The 19,947-nt window shown below is 38.9% G+C and overlaps 1 protein-coding gene across 1 annotated transcript in view; it reads right to left on the bottom strand.

Moving 5' to 3' along the window:
• Positions 1–3,198: 3,198 nt before the first annotated feature.
• Positions 3,199–19,947, bottom strand: part of LOC139478444 (ceramide glucosyltransferase-like) — a 61,183-nt gene continuing 44,434 nt past the window's right edge. The window contains exons 4-9 of the mRNA XM_071260904.1: positions 19,339–19,440; positions 18,346–18,458; positions 14,569–14,747; positions 12,154–12,240; positions 9,069–9,258; positions 3,199–8,154 (exon numbers count right to left, since the gene is read on the bottom strand). Coding sequence (XP_071117005.1) covers positions 7,966–8,154; positions 9,069–9,258; positions 12,154–12,240; positions 14,569–14,747; positions 18,346–18,458; positions 19,339–19,440 — 860 coding nt within the window. The 3' untranslated portion in view covers positions 3,199–7,965. The remainder of the gene's footprint in view (positions 8,155–9,068; positions 9,259–12,153; positions 12,241–14,568; positions 14,748–18,345; positions 18,459–19,338; positions 19,441–19,947) is intronic.

The raw sequence follows: 19,947 nt of genomic DNA, 5'->3' as shown, positions 1-19,947 counted from the left end.
ATCAGCATACAACTCTATTTTGAGACAGGTCTTACAATAACATATATCTCGATGACTAAAAATAATACATTGATTCAAACTACAACTGGCCTTATAATGGTAGGATAATTTTATTTATCATATAATGGGTAGGTCTCTCGGCAGGATAAAGCCAATGGATAAAAAAGATCCGTTGGGGTCATATGCGGATAGAGATGCATATATCAAAGGTCAAGTAGCGACTACTTTCACTGTTTATAAACAAACATGGCGTTGCCCTCGTCATTCGGCGATCGAGTCAGAATTATCCATCGGGAATCTGGATAAACTACAGGGATAATTGCTGTTATTATCAAAAGAACAGTCTAATATACTGAAAATCAGTGACGTAGCTAAGGCATTTTATACGTTTTGGCAACTTTGGAGATATAAATTACGAAACAATTTTGCGAGGGCATGAGGCCTAGCCAAACGGGATCAATAGCCATATCTGTGCTTGTAGGCCTGTGCGGCTTGAAACCTCCACAAATTATAATAGCTGGATTTGGCCGAAATATGTTTAAATTATTACCATGTTTTGTTTTGTTGCTGTATGTACATCTAGCTAATCTTCTTAACATTATGACAGACTGACTGTCAACAACGTCTGACCGTGGCCATGACGTCTCATAAACTAGGGTTAGAGTAGCTTCCCTTTGACAAAGGGCAGTTACTCTAGCGGACAGACCGATGGATTACCGCGAAAGGCAAATAAAAACAATTCGCCACTGTATAAGAAACAGATTTCAGTTGGAACTATATTGGCTACTGTCACTGTCCGACTGACACATCACTTACGCTGTGACGTAATAAATATTAATGCGTGCATTGCAGCAAAACTCGCAATGTTTCGGTAATATTTGTGGAGAGGGAAAGCGATTTTGAAGCACAGAATAAAAGAATGGCATTATATGATAAAGAGGTTATCACACTTGTGTGTTTGGGAATGGTAAATATCCTGTATTAGGAATAAACACTATGTATTTAGCTCGCCTAGGCTCACTAAATACAATGTTTATTCCTAATGCAGGATATTTACCATCCCCAAACACACTCGCGTGATAACCTCTATTTATTGATAGTTCAGTGATGTTTACCAGTTTATGCTGCCAGAGTAGCCTATCTATGTGATCCAAGACTTTTGTTTTGTCATGTAAATTCATCTTTTAACAATGAATGATCACTTGATAATGACTAAAACTGGTTTGTGACCTGTTTCTGGATAACTTGAACAAATCGACATTAAATTCAACCCAATGTATGCTCCGTCAGGCAAGTAGTTTGACTTGGATTGCCTTTAAAATTGGTTAATAAAAGTCTGATAAAAGGTCACATTATGGAAAATGGTTTCAGACTTTCTCAGACTAAACGGTTAAGGACAGAATTGTATTTTTCATTTGCCTCTACTCCCTAACGTATAACTGGTCAATATTAAGGAGGTACAAGGTTGAAATCCTTCCATTGTTTGTGGATGATGTTTTTGCAGCTTCCATGTAGATGAGGTGGGTTCTTCTCGAGCAGTTCACTGTCTTGTACTTCGTTTGAAACCTCAAGGTGCTGGAACATCTCGGGATATATGAATGAAGTGTATCTTCTTTACGCAGGGGTTTTTTTTAATGACAGGTCTTGAGTCATCTTCAGGTTGGCCACATTTAAATCTCTTGAGTGACCTCAAAATAAGGTCAAGGTCACCATGAAGGTGATTCATTAAGGCTGTGTGCAATTTCTAACTACAATGTTTTGTTTTGTGATTGGAATATGTATTTATGAGACAAGTGCTTACAATTACCACAGAAGGTCGCAGTGACTAACTCAATGAGAAGCGCTTATCACATCAATCTCATTGACATCCTATATTCCGATTCAATACCTTTCTGTGTCAAAAACTAACATTGGAGGTCATGCAGTTGATCCCTGAGTGTTCTTGGACAACCACACCAAAACAAGACTTCAGGGTGTGTATTTAAATGTTGGCTTTCTGTGATGATTTGAAATTTTGTCAACATGGTGACAGTTTTACTATCTGTTTAATATTATTGTTGCCACCTTTGACTGAACAAGACAAGAAACAAAGCTGTTCGCTCAATGGTCATTAGGGGGTGAAGAGCAAAGTATCTAGTTTCACTTACAGACAAACTGACTAGGTGGCCCAGGTCTGACACACAACATGCCTTGCCATACCCCCATGTCAGAATGGTGAGATCTGATTGGTCAATGTGATCTTGATAAAATACTGTGTATCCTGCCTTGGAGGGAAATTAATTTGTCAGTGGGGAATAAATCCCTTATACCCTGCCATGAGCAACTCAGGCTGCAGGTGGATTTCTGAGAGGCAGAATAAATCCTTTATACCCTGCTTCAAAGCAAAAAGCCACACACTTTTTCCGAGTCAGTGGAAGTCACGTGACGTAGTGCTAACTAACCTCAACTTGAATTATGTTACAATGTCATATTAAAAAAATTGTTGTAGCAGGATCACAAGAGGTACATGTGGTTTTATGCATAATTCCGGCTCGTGGTATAAAACCTAACGCAGGACTCTTAAAACCCCTTGTAGCCCTCATGCTCCTGTCGCAACTTATAGTGTAGCATTGCCCTATGCCTGTGCCCAGACCTGTAGTAATCATCAAAAACCAGCGTCACTTCGGTCAGCCACCTATAAAGGCAAGTGAGTGAGTCTAATTTTAACACTGCATCAGCAATATTTCAGCCGACAGCATGTTTTTGTTATTAATGCCGCACTCAGCAACTTTCCAGCTATACGTTGGCAGTCTGTAAATAATCAAGTTTGATTGACTAAAGGGTGTTCAGATTTAGATGATTGTGTAATCATACCCTGATGGCGTGGGACATTACACAAATATCATCACTGGTTTGTCTGCTCCAGACTATTATTGACGCCATATAGCTGGAATATTGTCCAAAGCGCACTAAACAAAGATCTCAAAGTTTTTCTTCCCGTACCTAAAACTGACATGCAGTGTTAGAACATAAGTCGTTGAACCCAACACACACAAGGCGAACTCCAGGCAGACAAAAATGCTGAATGGCTAAAAAATGTATCAACCCTAAATCATAGATTTCTCCATTATGTTCATATAGCACTAGTACACCAAAACTGAAATGCTTATGAAACTAAATACTGCAGTATATAGTGACAAAAGCAACAACAAAACATAGTTAATAAAGCCAAAAATGTTTACTGATCATGTGGTAGCAAATACACTGTAACACAAAAAACATACACTGTAGATAACAGACTTGGAGGCATGCATGTGTGGATGAGTTTTGTTCTGGCAGCACTTCATAGAACATCAGTGGGATACTGATGCCTGGGAGAGCAGGGCTTAAGAAGCCTGAACACATGCCTTCTCTGTTCAAATCGGGAAAAAATTCTGCATATGAAAAAAGAAAATTTAGGCTCATCAATTTGTCTCTTAAGTTTTTAGTATGAACATCAAAACGACACTTTACTCAACTTCTAATGAAAGTTCTGTGATCTGAAAGAACATTTCCAATAACTGATTGCCCCAATTACTTGAGACAATGTTTTGATTTTAAAGGTAACAATTACAACATTCAAACCTTGAATAAAGATTGCTACATATCGTGAAAATATTTTTTGTGAAGATGGTTTTCAACTTTTCATTTCAAGTATCAAATGAGAATTTTCACCAAGGCATGTTCAACAAGGCGAGACAGCAAAGCTGTCTCTCTGACACCTGTCTGTCGGTCTCAAAGAGACGTCATTCAACAGGGCAGGGGAGGTAAGACTGCCCACCACATCCATGCTGCCCACTAAAAACTCACCATCACAGACCACCTGTCACACTGTCTATTCGCTCACAAAATCCTGACACTGTGCAATGTATAATATTTGAATCATCTTTACTTCCAAACAATATTAACATTAAATATTCAAAACAAAATGTGATAAATAGGATTGTGAAAAAACAGCAATTTCAGTGATTAAAGAACTTGCAAACAATGTGACAGTGGCATCATACAAATCTATATAATAAAGTGTAAAACATACATACAATAACACAATGTCCGACCAACAAGCAATATTGTTAAAACCTGGACGACAAATAAAACAACATAACAAATAATTCTCAGTGAATTGTCTTTCGGGCAATTCAGAACGTCACTCAGTGTAAATGATATAGCAGAGCAAAACAATGTCAGTAACATGTCTTGTGTTGTTTATCAGACTGTGGAGATATAAAAATACTGGGTTAACATGCAATACAAATAAACAATGACTATTGTATACGTCTGAACCAGTGACTCTCCGCTGTTAGCAGTGACTAGTAAGAAAACCTGCATAGGGGAAAAGTGAAACATTTTTGCAGTGTGAAAATAGGTAAAATGTGTATATTGAAATAAAATGAACATGCAAAAATATTAATTGTTGATTAATCATTTTTAATTGGACAACTCTTGGTTTTGATTATTTGGATAAGATTCACAAAAATTAATTGTCCAAGCCTGTGGTATTCCTTCCTTGTAATACGGATTGGCCTAGCTAAACCTTTTCACCATTATCTTTTAAACAACCAATACATTATGTAAATATGGGTATCTGAACCCTATTGGTTTGGTATGTTTTACATTCAAGATTTTATTTGAGGAAAATGGGACCCATGTTCTTGGAAAGGGTCCCTAAAAAATATTATGTTAAAAATTCCTGTCTCTGATTTTAACTCTGAATAGAACCTTTATTCTATAAATCCTTTCCCCCCCCAACCCCATTTTAACATCCTATATTTATATTTTAAATCTGTAAAAGAGAAATCTCTCCAATCTGTCTGAATCATGTTTACATCATGCATTCTATGAATAGAATCAAGATCTTTTGAAAAGATTAAAAATACTTTCCAAGGCATAAAATGCTTACTTTCATAGACAAATTCATAATCTTTGAGTTGTACAAAACACATTCAAGACAAAACATACATTTTGATTTCTGTGAACAAAACCAATCTAAAAATACTCCAAGAACATCAAGTCCAAATTACATGCACTATCTCAAAAAATATACAATCATCCAGAAAATCTCCTCATTTTAATGTTTCAATACTGTTGTACATTTTTGATTGAAGACAAAACGGTTGACTCAGGACAACATTACCAAGCGTCAGCATAGTTCATGACTTACATCAAAATCTCCATTTTCAAAAATAGTATCAGTTACAAAAACATAAAATATTCACAATACACAAGTATAAAATGAAAATGGTTCTCAAATCACATGCTGCAAAATTCTCATTTAACAAATATCTTGCACAATAAATGCTTACTTTGTAGTGTGACGCCATGGAAGTTTCCAGCACAATTCCCAAACAAAAGTAATATCCTAGGACACAGAAAAATCAATACACGCTGAACCATAGCACAGCTTGATTTGTGCTGCATCCATCTTAAGTCCAGGTACTGTTTAATACAACTATAACACTGATTTGTGACTTATTGAACTGTTTGAAAATAGATATTAATTTGTGATTCAGTTGTGAGATTCAAGGCTCATAGGAAGACGTGTAGAACATATACATTCATTACTATCTGCATCTTCCCGAGGCAAGGGAGTCAACTGACTCCAAAAGTCCAGTTTCCATCCTTGCCGAACTGGGCTGGAATTGCTGGGCTCGATCGTAGGGCCACCTGTGGCTATTACGAGTTATGTCCCTTCTATCAGATTCCACCTCTCGTATCACTTGCATTTGCTTCATACAAAATGGCGGCGCCAAGTCAAGACAATCTGATCGATAATAAAGATCTATATTGTGATAAAACGAGTCTTTCATCGCAAAGTGCATCAAATCACTTGAGCACCTTGATTAAAAACATGAAAAGATTTAGAAAATATCTGTTGACGAGTTGGCGGTGCACATGCCTTGCAAACCCTGCAATCGACCGAAATCTGCAAGACAGTTTACGAACCGGATTTCAATTTCGTTGCACAATTGTGATTTGACTATGAATAGACTCATTAGTCCAGCCAAAATATAAATCCATAATTGACGCCTAGTTCGGCAAGGGTGGAAACTGGACTTTTATAGTCCGTTGCTTTGGGAAGATGTACTATCTGATATTGTCATCAGTACATACAAAGGTGTATCCCTATGATATTTGAGATGGGAACTTCCTGATCAACTAGGATATAAACTTCATGTATCAAATATCATGTTCAACCATTAGCAGAACAAAACAAAAAAATAATTTTGATTAACTGTTTGATTCAGCTTTCTAATGTGCTTAGCAATGATTGTTTCAGTTTAGCTTTTGTTAATATCATATCAAATATATGACTTTAAACAGGTCAATAAATAATTAAGTTGCTTAACTGATGACAGGGTTTATAATATCTATGAATCCATCATCAAAAGTACTGGTAATATTCAGATCTATATCATATCATAATTATGTTAATCATATATATTTTATTACTTTGGCCAAGAATTGAGGGAGTGCACTGTAAATAAGGTATTCTCAGCAATATTAGTATTTGGATTGGTGATGGAACTGGTAGTATTTATTTGTGCAGTAAATGTGACTTATCACAAGTCGGCCTGTAGTCCGAGACTAGTAAAAGTCAGGAGGACTGTGACACTTGTTTATGGACTACCACTTTTACGGTTAGGTAGACAGTAACTCTGTAATAGATTATTTTTGCAGACTTGTAAAAATAAAAATAAATTTCTAACCCTGGAGTATGTTAATGTCTTTCCCGGATTCCACAGATGTTTGTTAGGTTTATAAATAAAAAGTATTTGAGCATTTGAATGTTCTTGTTAATTAGGCATAAACAAACATATATTAATTTGCTGCATAAGGTTGATATTCGAAATAATATTCTTTTGTGTGTTGCTCATCATTAAATCACCTTAAAATGGCTAAATGTGACACCCCCCCCAAAATAAAACAAGAAAAGAGTGGAGTTGTGTCCCTTTGAAATGAATTCTACACAATTTCAAAACCTGATTGCAACATGAGACCCAATAATAAAGACTATTGCCCCAAATGGATAGAATGGATATGCTGTTATGTTTGAGTATGGTCTTGTGCGATGAAAATATATAGAATTCCTGACATGGATCAGCCGAAATAGTTCAAGATTAATTTAGTTCCATGGTATTAGCAAAGAAAAGTCATGTAGTAACTGTTTACATTCAGTGTCTCACATCAACACCAACTTCCTTCCAAACTGGACTAGAATTCATAACACAAATCAAACATTTTCTCATGCTGATACCCATCCCGACACGACCTCAATGTCAAGGTTGATATCACAAGAAGCTTGAAACCATGGTAACGACAATATAAACAAACAATACTGACGTAGCTGGACACATAACACAGTTATAATGAGGTGGTGAAACCACCGGCAATCTCAGCGGTAGAAAAATATGCTGGAATAGTCCTCCACTCAGGGGAGAGAACCATTGCTGCATGATCTGGTATCATGGGATGGAATGAAGCTTGGTCATTGTCATTCAACACATGCAAATCAGAGATAAACTGGTGTTGACAAAACTAACACCATAATGTCCTGGCATCACAAACCATAGCATCATGGCGCCATGGTAGTCTTGACAGTTGGTAAAAACCACAAGAAGTCCAATCTCACAGTACACACGCATTGCAACAATATGATCTAAATTTGATATCTCAATTCCTGGGAGAGCTCCACAATATTGTCTGGAAACAGACATCCAGGTATATCAATCCAAGTCAATGATTCCGGCGCACTTCAATTTTGCTTTGAGCAATTTCACACACAGATCCCAGAAAAAAAGCCCAGCATCCATCTCCAAGAGCCAATATAAACATACTGGCAAGAACAACAGAGCGGTCTCTTAGAGTCTCCATTAATACACTGTCGTTACATTCTCAGACCCAGTGGATGCAGGCCCCGTAATGCTGTAGATTTCTGGCTTGGAGCACTCAGTCTTCAGGTTTTGGTGGGGGAGGCTTTATTTCTTCCGTGATGCCCCCCCAACGGATTCGGTACTTCTGTGAGCGCCAGGTAACTGCCGGGTTCCAGTGAGCTTGGAAGATCAGATATGGGGAAACCAGTTCGTTCATTAACCAACCTACCACAAACTCAAACTTGGAGAATGGCAGTGGGCCCCTCTGAAACAGGAACATGTACATTTGGAAGTTGTTTTCTGATATAAATTGTATTATTTAAAATCTCTTTTTGATGGCACAAGAATAGGACTGAAGCTGGAAAGAACTTTGCTGTAGGAGTCTTTTGTCAAAGATATTTCAAATTTCATTAAAAAAAAGTGATATTGTGAAACAATCTGTGCCCAACAAAGGTCTGCAATGATCCCACAGAAGGGATTTCTGCAAGTCACCATAAAAGTTCACAATCTGAGGTGTCAAATTTGCTAAATAGATATAAGCACATATATAACAATACGTACAACTGACGAATGAATAGTGACCAGATTACCAGGGTAACTGCATTCTCAAAGAACACAAAATATGTCTTAAACAAATGTACTGATGGAAACACATTGAAAGTATAGTCCTGTGCCATGAATACATATTGGCAAAAATTATTTTGTACTGAACGTCTAGGCAAGTCCTAAGGCTGAGGGAACAGAGCCCACTGATGTCTCAGAAACCATGATTCATCGATCCAATAATGATGTCCACAAAGCTTACAGTGTGCGGCACCGTGACCAGACCAGATTATTGTAATCTCCCCATGGAGCTGAGAATAACATTTATCGCCAGAGGTGGTAACATATAGCTGCCAGCCAAAATCACTCAATAAGTGACATATTGTATATGCCAGGGTAAAAAATTCACCATTGTCAAAACCGAAAAACACTCTCAGTTTCTGATGTGAAGGCTACATGGTGAACTGATATCTGGATTTCTTGTGTGTACAAAAATTTGTGCACAACACTTGTTTACCATTTAAGACCTTTTCTTATTAACATCAGTAGACTTGCCACAAGACAAAACTTACACCTAGGTGAGAATGCAATATACATAAGAAAACATCAACAAAATCATCTCATCTTGTGCCTTACCTGTACAACTTTAATGAGAATGTAGTCCCCGAGGAACCACACCAGGATGTGTATGAGGAAGAACACCAGGGCTGTCCAGTCAAACAGGTACGACACTGCCCATGATGCCATACCACCCAGGAACATGCACTGGAAGATAGGCTCCATCACTATCGTGGAGGGCACTGTGGAGATGCGGAGCTTTGTCCATCTACAAGGAGAACAGAGATCCACATTGAGGGGAAATATTGTCAGTTTTGAATTCTTCTTTGTCTTCCTTCACAGTTTGTGACTTTAGCCACTTGTCCAAAGCCTGAGTCAAGTCAATATTCTTCTGGTCCAGTAAGATCAGTTTGGGGTACTATTCCATAAACTAAGACTACAACAAACATACTTGGAACAGTCTTCCTTTGGCTGGTTGTTATTCTTAATTTCCCATTTGGTCCCCAAATGCTACCAGTGAGCATCACCTTACAATTTAACTGCACTATTGACGATGCAATGTAAACTTTTAACTCACTCACTCACTATCACACACCATCAACAAATTCAGCTGGTCTCGTTCTGTGATGACTCCACCCAACTACAGAAATTGAGCCTGAGTCTGGTCAAGTGGCCCACACCAGGTCACCCGTCACAACCAGTTATCCTCCTTAGTTTGTTGACAGGGCAAAATACATTCACTTACTCAGCCAATTAAGTCCCACTCTCCCACGAAAAAATCCCCATTCAACAAAGCTCCAAATACCCTACTTGATAATGTTCATACTCTTTCCAGTTTCCGATAATTATCATTATGGGAGATCAGACAGCCACTGTATAATAAATCCTAGTTAATATGGCCACAGCGTGACTCGAGACACTGAGACAACTCTGAATGGATAACAGACCCAGTAAACCCTTAAGCTGAGGGAACAGACCCCAGTATGCCATGCAGATGTCTCAGAAACCATGATTCATTGATCCAATGATGATGTCCACAAAGCTGCTTACAGTGTGAGGCATCGTGACCAGACAGACAGGTAACTGACCTGACTGATTATTGTATTCTCCCCATGGAGCTGAGAATAACATTCATCGCCAGGGTGGTAACATATAGCTACCAGCCAAAATCCCTAAATAAGTGACATATTGTATATGCAAGGGTAAACAAAATTCACCATTGTCAAAACTTAGGTTTGTTTTCACTATGTCTTCCATCACCTGTCAATACAAACAGCAGCTTTGTGGTGTAGTCGCCATATAAAGATACAACAGGGGGTATCTATTTCAGACTTGGAGCCAATTAGTACAACTATTAATTTATGATGTCACTGCACAAGGTTTTCCATGTTTGCTTCTCCTTAAGGCTGTGCCATTGAAATTTCCAAACACTGATCTCTATTGGGTAAGCATACAGTAGAACACGGATATAACGAACTACAAGGGACCAGAGAAATCCGTTCATTATATCCGTTGTTCGTTATACACGTTTTCGCTCGGAAACGTCCGCCATCTTGGATAAGACAAAACACAATACACGTAATTGCAGTGTTACACGGAATGTTTTCGCTTGTCGCGGCTTCAAAACCATTTGAAGAGGGCGTCCTCTACGTCTTGGTGATTGGCAGCTCGTAAAATATATATGTTTAATGTTTGTTTTACAGACAAGATTACATGTACAGGTAAGATTAAACCAATGCAAATTTAACAAGTGACCGCTGATTCTATTGATTCGCCGCCATTGTGTTGATTCGCCGCTGATTGCGTACAGCCAATTGTCAGTGACACTTGACACTGAGTGAGATTTCTCAGTTCTCTATACGTGTCACTAATTAGTGATAGATGGAAACGTAAATTTTATATGATATTATATAGGAGATAAATCGGGATTTTTTAACAGTTTGTTGTATCCGTTTGTTCGCTATATCTGTGTTCTACTGTTTAAAAAGTAGCCAAGATATAATAATAATCACTGCAATTGTTTGGATATAAAGTTCAGAAAAGCTATTGGAACATTGTAAAGTAATTGAATTTTTGTTGTTTAGATTTTAGTGAGTTCACCACATATTTTAGCTGGCAAACTTGAGTCGCCGTAACCTGTTTTGGGTCACCAACACTTTCTAACATGCTTCTATTCCGTCCCTACTGTAAATAATATATCATCCAAACAAGGCTACCAAGGTACGTTACAATATAATCAACAAATCAAGCCACAGCATGGTTGGAGTGCTGGACGCAGTGAGGGCTCAGATTACATCTGTCATATTTCTAATGCAGCATGCGATATAATACTATTAGCCTTACTACCATCTTGTCAACACAATCAGAGCTCCAGATAAGCTGCGTATCTGCGTATCTGCGTAAAATACGCATCAGAAATGCAGAAATATGCAGTAAAATAATATCCAAGCAGATCAAATACGCAACGAACATTACAGATACGCTACAAAAATAAAACTTGTGCGTATCATCAAAATATTGTGAAGCAACCCTGCGTATTCGATTAGCAAATCAGCAACTTTTTTGAAATTATAAACGAGCATTCCGTCAACCTTGCCAAACTCCACGATGACAGTTACATCATGATCATTTGCCATCACACTTTCTTGTGGAAGTATCATGGTATTTTTTAGTCCTATAAAGCTCTCGAACCCACACGACATCAGTTTGCAGGGACTAGATGAATAGTGTTTTTGAATATTTAACTTAAATACCCACATGTGTAAAAACTTGTGGGTAACAGAAATTTGAGTACCCAGATAGAATTACTGATACCCAATGATTTTAAAATGCATGGGTAAAATGCCCACAACACCAAAAGCTTATCTGGAGCTCTGACAATGCTTTGTGTCAGGCAACTGTAGGTTTAGCACAAAGTTTAAACACTGTGCATTCAGAGTCTTGTAAAATGGCTTCACCGTTTCAATAGCTGACTAAGATAGATATGTGTCACAATTATACCACTAAGTGGATGTCCGTAGTAATGGGTGATGGAGGAGCGTGGTGTATTTTCCTGGTGTGCAGCAATAAAATAAAAAATAAAATAAAAATAAAAAATAAAAATAAAAATAAAATTAAAATTAAAATTAAAATTAAAATTAAAATTTACCAAAATTAAAATTACCTAATAAGTCTGGCATGAAAGTGTGGGATGGAGTACATCCCCGAGTTCTGCTGTGCCGCCTGGGAGCTGATTCTCACCTTCCATCCCCTGAAACACAGAATGCATCCACTGATTACAACACTCCAGTAACATAACAGAGGAGCTGTCCAACATTTCTAACTGATGTATGTCGAGCCTCATTAGGCAGGGTTCATACAAATCTTGGCCAACATAATTCAAGCGCTGCTCAAGTACTTTTCAAGGGCTACATTCCTCATTCATAAGCTTAAACTTCCATTTTATTCCTTTGTATTTACCAAAGTGACTAACAATGGTCCCAATAAAAACGAAGAAAATAAGAACAAACGTATCCTTATTTGCCTTTATCTTTTATGGACTAGAAAAAAGATACTTAATCAAATACTTTGCATGTTGTCTCCAACTACTACAAACACATACCTCCGGGTAATGAAGAGAACAAAGTCTTTCAGCAGTTACCATGGTAAACACATGTAGGGATATATCTAGGATTTATCTAGGATCCAGACTACGAGCCCATGCCAAGCCAACTTGGGAAAAAATTGTTTTCTAAAGTTCTTAAATGCAGGTCACTTAACAGTGTATATTACATTACATTCAATACTGAAAAACTAAGCATTAAAGCCTCTTCCTCTCTTCTAGTCTGCTATTAGAGATATACAAGTCAACCTGACCAAGCAATCACATTAGTTACTATATTACCTTAGCTGGGAACGTTTTATTTCCAATGTGGGAAAATCTACAGACATTTGTTGCAGACTTGGAGCCAAATACTGGCCTCTGAGGAGGTCTGGATAACCCCTGATACGCTACACTAAAAAACGTATATCCTGCACCTTAAACACTATTAGCATTTCTTTTCCCCACTGTGCCACTTGCCGCAAACAACTTCATGCCAATTAAAATAAAAAATATAGGGCTGAACAAATATATTTATATTTCCATTGACACAAGCTAATTGACTGCCTAAAATTTGAAAACAAAATTTATAAAAAAAAGTGCCTTGAAAGATGGACCCACAACTTATTTAAATTTTAATCCAGGACAATGACAATCTCTTCACTTTCATCCCTGATTTCAAAGACAACTATTCCTCCTGTCTAATACCAAAGTCGGACATACTACCGGTTATGTCCCTTGATTCTCAAACATAACCAACAGGATATTTGACTATTTCTGTCTTGCTATCAAAACACTGTGTGGCTTACAACACCAGTGACAATGACAAGTGTGTTTACTGTTAAGCAGAGGGATGAAGCTGACATGATCAAAACAAGCACCTGTCACATCACATGACTATCACCACATTGAAATACACACCATTAATAGGGTCCACTGGCATGGTGGCCTTGTCGCTATGGTTACTGCTATCACCAAGCATGAATATTTCTGACAGCTGGTGCATGTAGTATATAATGTATTCATGTATGCATCACTGAAAATGTTTTCCTAATGTTTGTAAATTTTCATCACATATGTATGCTGCCTACATAATTTCTTTGAAAGAAATCTGATTAATTGATATTTGAAATTTGAAACATGGACTAAAAACAACTCCATAACTTCAAACAACCAAATGCCTGTTCCCTAATGTGGCCTTACTTATCAACAAACGCATGTGTCATCATGTGGTCTTATCAACAAATGCCTGTGCCATTATGTAGTGCCACTAACTCTTACCTATCAATAAACGCCTGCGCCATTATGTAGTGCCACTAACTCTTACCTATCAATAAACGCCTGTGCCATCATGTAGTGCACCAACTCTTACCCATCAATAAACGCCTGTGCCATCATGTAGTGCACCAACTCTTACCTATCAATAAACGCCCGTGCCATCATGTAGTGCACCAACTCTTACCTATCAGTACCTGTGCCATCATGTAGTGCACCAACTCTTGCCTATCAATAAAAGCCTGTGCCATCATGTAGTGCACCAACTCTTGCCTATCAATAAAAGCCTGTGCCATCATGTAGTGCACCAACTCTTGCCTATCAATAAACGCCTGTGCCATCATGTAGTGCACCAACTCTTACCTATCAATAAACGCCTGTGCCATCATGTAGTGCACCAACTCTTACCCATCAATAAACGCCTGTGCCATCATGTAGTGCACCAACTCTTGCCTATCAATAAAAGCCTGTGCCATCATGTAGTGCACCAACTCTTGCCTATCAATAAACGCCTGTGCCATCATGTAGTGCACCAACTCTTACCTATCAATAAACGCCTGTGCCATCATGTAGTGCACCAACTCTTACCCATCAATAAACGCCTGTGCCATCATGTAGTGCACCAACTCTTACCTATCAATAAACGCCTGTGCCATCATGTAGTGCACCAACTCTTACCCATCAATAAACGCCTGTGCCATCATGTAGTGCACCAACTCTTACCTATCAATAAACGCCTGAGCCATCATGTAGTCTTCAGCCAGGTATTGTCCCAGGTGGTTCATGCCCCCAGCCTCCTCGAGCACCTCCTTCCTGAACAGACACGACATCCCCGTTGTGCAGTTGATCCCCAGCCCATTTGCACACAGGTACATCTTCGCATGTTGGGTGCCAAAATATACCTACAACAAAACAAGTTCCTAACATTATGCTGAATCAAAACATGCATATGACTATAAGAGATGCTGTCGGCATTACTGCACCTTAATCTGGGTGGGCTGTGTTTAATCAAGTCTGGATCAGACAAACCTGTGGTTGATAGTATGAGCAATAGTCTGTGCTATCAAGGAACAATGACACTCAGGTCACACAGTGCTCCATTCTAATCTTAACACTTGTGTCAAGCATAGACCAAGGGAACCTATTGTTTCCCTTCTCTAGTGGGAGACAAGCATACTGGAGATCTAGTCTGCCCTTGAAACTCTGCTGGGAGACAAGCATACTGGGGACCTACTCTGCCTTAGAACCTCTGCAGGGAAATGAGCATGGGGTACTGGGGACCTACTCTGCCTTGGACCTCTGCTGGGAAATGAGCATGGGGTACTGGAGACCTACTCTGCCCTAGAACCTCTGCAGGGAAATGAGCATGGGGTGATGGGGACCTACTCTGCCCTAGAACCTCTGCAGGGAAATGAGCATGGGGTACTGGGGACCTACTCTGACTTGGACCTCTGCTGGGAAATAAGCATGGGGTACTGGAGACCTACTCTGCCCTAGAACCTCTGCAGGGAAATGAGCATGGGGTACTGGGGACCTACTCTGCCCTAGAACCTCTGCAGGGAAATGAGCATGGGGTACTTGGGACCTACTCTGCCCTAGAAGCTCTGCAGGGAAATGAGCATGGGGTACTGGGGACCTACTCTGCCCTAGAACCTCTGCAGGGATATGAGCATGGGGTACTGGGGACATAATCTGCAATAGAACCTCTGCAGGGAAATGAGCATGGGGTACTGGGTACCTACTCTGCCCTAGACCCTCTGCAGGGAAATGAGCATGGGGTACTGGGGACCTACTCTGCCCTAGAACCTCTGCAGGGAAATGAGCATGGGGTACTGGGGACCTACTCTGCCCTAGAAGCTCTGCAGGGAAATGAGCATGGGGTATTGGGGACCTACTCTGCCCTAGAACCTCTGCAGGGAAATGAGCATGGGGTACTGGGTACCTACTCTGCCCTGGAACCTCTGCAGGGAAATGAGCATGGGGTACTGGGTACCTACTCTGCCCTAGAACCTCTGCAGGGAAATGAGCATGGGGTACTTGGGACCTTCTCTGCCCTAGAACCTCTGCAGGGAAATGAGCATGGGGTACTGGGGACCTACTCTGCCCTAGAACCTCTGCAGGGAAATGAGCATGGGGTACTGGGTACCTACTCTGCCCTAGAAGCTCTGCAGGGAAATGAGCATGGGGTACTGGGGACCTACTCTGCCCTAGAACCTCTGCAGGGAAATGAGCATGGGGTACTGGGGACCTAATCTGCCCCAGAATCCCTACAGAGAACTGAAATCCAAGAACTGTAAAATCTGTTCTTTATACTATCAACAACAATTCCTACCACTGGCTTGACACATTTTAATCAGAGCTATATGTGAATGGAAACATTGTCTTTCTGAAATTAGGACTATCAGTTCTTGAAATATAAGTCTGTGTTATTGTTTAACCCTTTCGCCCCGACTGCCCGATTTATCGGGCAGCATAAACCGTGTCCCAGTACCCGGCTGCCCGAAAAATCGGGCGAGAACAGTCCAAGCCCCACACCCGGCTGCCCGATAAATCGGGCGGCGCGAGCGTGTTTACAAAATCGCTCTTTCTACTTCCTTTCTCGTGTGTAATCTCGTTCTAAATATGGAAACGAGATCTACACGTGATTGACACGTCATTCTATGGAATTTCCCCGTCTTTTTGGCGCGAAAATCGCGGATGTCACCTGTTTTCGCGACAGGTATTTTTCTCGCTTGAATCGTAAATCAAGCGTAATGGCGGCCAACTACGATTCGGATAGCGATCAGATGATTAACAACGACTCTATCGGGAATAATAATGTGTTTGAATTGAATAATTTAAGCGAAGGGGAGAGGGAAATTCGCGAATATTTTGGTGAAGATTTTGACGGTTTCGACGAGGTGTCCCCCCCGCCAACTTTCAAGAATGGGAGTGGCAGAGGGACCACAACAGTGGAAACATGAGGGATTTTGAAGAGGCGACCGGACTCAAGAATATATATATATTGACACGTACGGTGAGTGAAGAGTCATGCTATTGATTTTTTCCAACTGTTTTACAATGATTCTGTGTTTGAACAGATTATCAATGCGACGAATGAGAATGCAGCCTACACGTGAACGAGCGATCACAACAACAACAAAGGTGAGTGGCATGACGTATTTGTTTCTTTTTTTTAAATTTATTTTTCTGATCGCAATCCGAATTGTAGTTTGCCGGTTTGTCGTATGTCCTTATATTTCGCTCAATTTGAATAAAATTTATTTCTATAATCATGTTTGTTCTCTTGTTTTTTACATCTTAATTTAAATTTTAGTAACTGTATAAATTATTTATTTATTAATTGATTTAATAAAGTACTGATTTAATTTATTATGCAGTTGTAAATAGCAGTGTATTGTAAATATGTTATCACAACTTTTATATTTGCAGAACTTGAATTTACGATCTTTCTGTCCTTTTACAATCTTTCCCTCTTCAGATCAATCTGTGATATCTTCCCTGTGATGTCATTCTTATAGTAGCTGTGGTTCAATGTTCATGTAATGTGATAAATTACTTTTAAAAACTTAAATACTTAATTTTTGTTTCAAATCCTGAAAAAGAACAAAATAAATCAAATATTTGTTTTTACCTGTGTTAACGAGTTTACCTGCGTTAACAAGTTTACCTGTGTTAACGAGTTTACCTAAGAGGCTGTAGGTGTATCATAAGTAATATGTGACATCAGTATAGAAAACAAAGTCAGTACCAAGAGTTGTAAACTTGTTTATTTGTTTACAGATGTGCATGAAGAGAATTTACCTGTAACACCTGCGATTACCTGTGCCGTCCAAGATGACAAGACCACTGTGTTATGTTTACCTTGTATCTGTGATTTAGTTTTGTGATTTTTAATACAATTTGAGCCAAAATTCATTGTCTGTTTTCATTTTTTCAGTGTTTTCAAGTTTTATTTCACTTGTAAACACCTGTAATTAGATAATGACAAAGGTTAGAGACAATAACAACAAAGAATATTAAAGTATACTTAATCCTCTTTACAATGGTATATGATCAATGTATATTAAAAGCAAGTTTGTGGTAGAAAAAGTGCATAAAAAATGATGATGTGATTTTCCAATAATACTGCCAGGGAGGCCAGTGTACAGGCCTTGTCAGTGTCAGGGACTGCAGGGTTTCAAGGGACATAACTCTGGGGCAGCCAGTGATGAAAGAGTTAACACTGCACTATCATATTACACAATATTCCAGCTCAGCTCTCACAACAAGCATAGGTTGCTGGAGACATTTCTACCCATGTCTTGATAGACTAACATATACAGAACTAGACTTCGAGAAGACAAGACTTTAACACTGAGTCAGTTTCCGAATATCAAAGATCTGAAATGGTGCAGAAAACATTTTGAACTTTTTCAGGGTGTTTAAATAATCTCTGACTCTCAAGATTACTCAATATCCTTGCTTGAACCCCAATGTCTACAGTAACAGGCTACCTACTTTTTCTATATGTGATGAGAATCCCTTCCTGTCACAGATGTAGGGCATCTGGTGGACTAGCCCCGTCTTCTCTGTCATCAGCAGCACCATGTCCAGCAGGGTGTCCTCGCCCACTGCAACACACATCTCTTGTCAACGCACATCACTTATCAACACACATCTCTTATTAACACACAGCTTCAACATCAACCTTTCTCAACTTGGAAGCTTTCTCAAAGGGAGACTACTGGTACAAATTAAGTCACTGTATTATTCTGAACTTGCATGTCCCCAAATCTAGAGAACACAAAAAAACCCAACTTTTTGGATAGCATGCAGAAACTGTTTACATATTTGCCAACAACTGATATCCAATACTATTATGATTTTATCAGGGAAACAGAAATGATGAAAGTATATATATTCATTCACTGTACAATAATGAATGAAATCAGATAAGCTCTCAAATTTTTCCTGGGTCATTCGAATGTTGCCGAATCTGCTCCCTGTCTTGACTAGTTACATGGCAATGAAAATTCAAGAGTGGTGAGAATATGGCTGTAAAGCAAGCTAGGAAGACACAATTACCGTATTTGACATAATAAGCGCCCCGCTCTAATAAGCGCCCATGGTGACATTTGCTAATAAATTGGCTTGTGAAACATCCCTGTCATCACCCCTTCCGATTGATCAATGTACACAAGACTTATTTATTCGTGTATAATACGCACTCGTGTGTAACATGCACCCTTACTTATGGGAAATTAAATTCTAGAAAAATATATCTGTCATATGTAAACATTTCAGGCTGTCAGCATAAACGAGATTTACGATCTTTCAACTATTTTTTTCCCACCAAAATAATATTCTAATAAGAGCCCCCTATTTCTAATTTTGAGAGCGCCCTGGGTTCTTATTACGTCGAATGTGGTAATTAACAATTTTATCATCTTAAAGTACAGCTTCGTTAACCAACATTCATTTTTTTCCGCACTTGAAAGACACAATACTTACTTTTCAAACCACTATCTGATATGAGAATTAGATCGTGTTTAGCAGCTTCGTAACCTAAGATCATGTTGTTTATTTTGGGATTTATTCCAATTTTTCTTCCACCTGAAACAGAGAAACAAACACATTGCATTGATTAAGAGAGCCAACAGGTAATGTCGGTTTACAATAACACATCTGTGTTTGTGTCTTTGAACATGTTGAAAAAACAGAAATAGCAAAACATTCAACATGTTCAAAATTCATTTTCAGGGTCCGTTCCTTAAAGCACTAAGATGATCATAACGTCCATACTTTAACATGGCTTGTGATAGCCCAGGCCCATTCCTCATTAATAGTAAATGAATGTGTAAGTTATCACCACTTTTATCATTATATCTGCAATACCACAGTGGGGTACACCTAGACATGGCTCACACAAAAATAGACAAACATAATGTTGTGATTTCCAGATGTTGACATTTTTATTTGTAAGATATGACCATATCTGTTCTTGTAAGGAGGCATAAATGTGAATTTACACAGTATGCTTTACGTTTACACCTCCATAAACGTAAACAAAATTTAAGTCAATTCCGAAATGTTCACATGCAGGGGATGGAACTAGGGTAT

This window comes from Haliotis cracherodii, unplaced genomic scaffold (assembly GCF_022045235.1).
Source record: "Haliotis cracherodii isolate W230 unplaced genomic scaffold, xgHalCrac1.p SCAF_4, whole genome shotgun sequence".
Taxonomy (NCBI): Eukaryota; Metazoa; Mollusca; class Gastropoda; order Lepetellida; family Haliotidae; genus Haliotis; species Haliotis cracherodii.
Note: the sequence above shows the minus strand (reverse complement) of the source record. Positions and strands in the feature narration are given on the sequence as shown.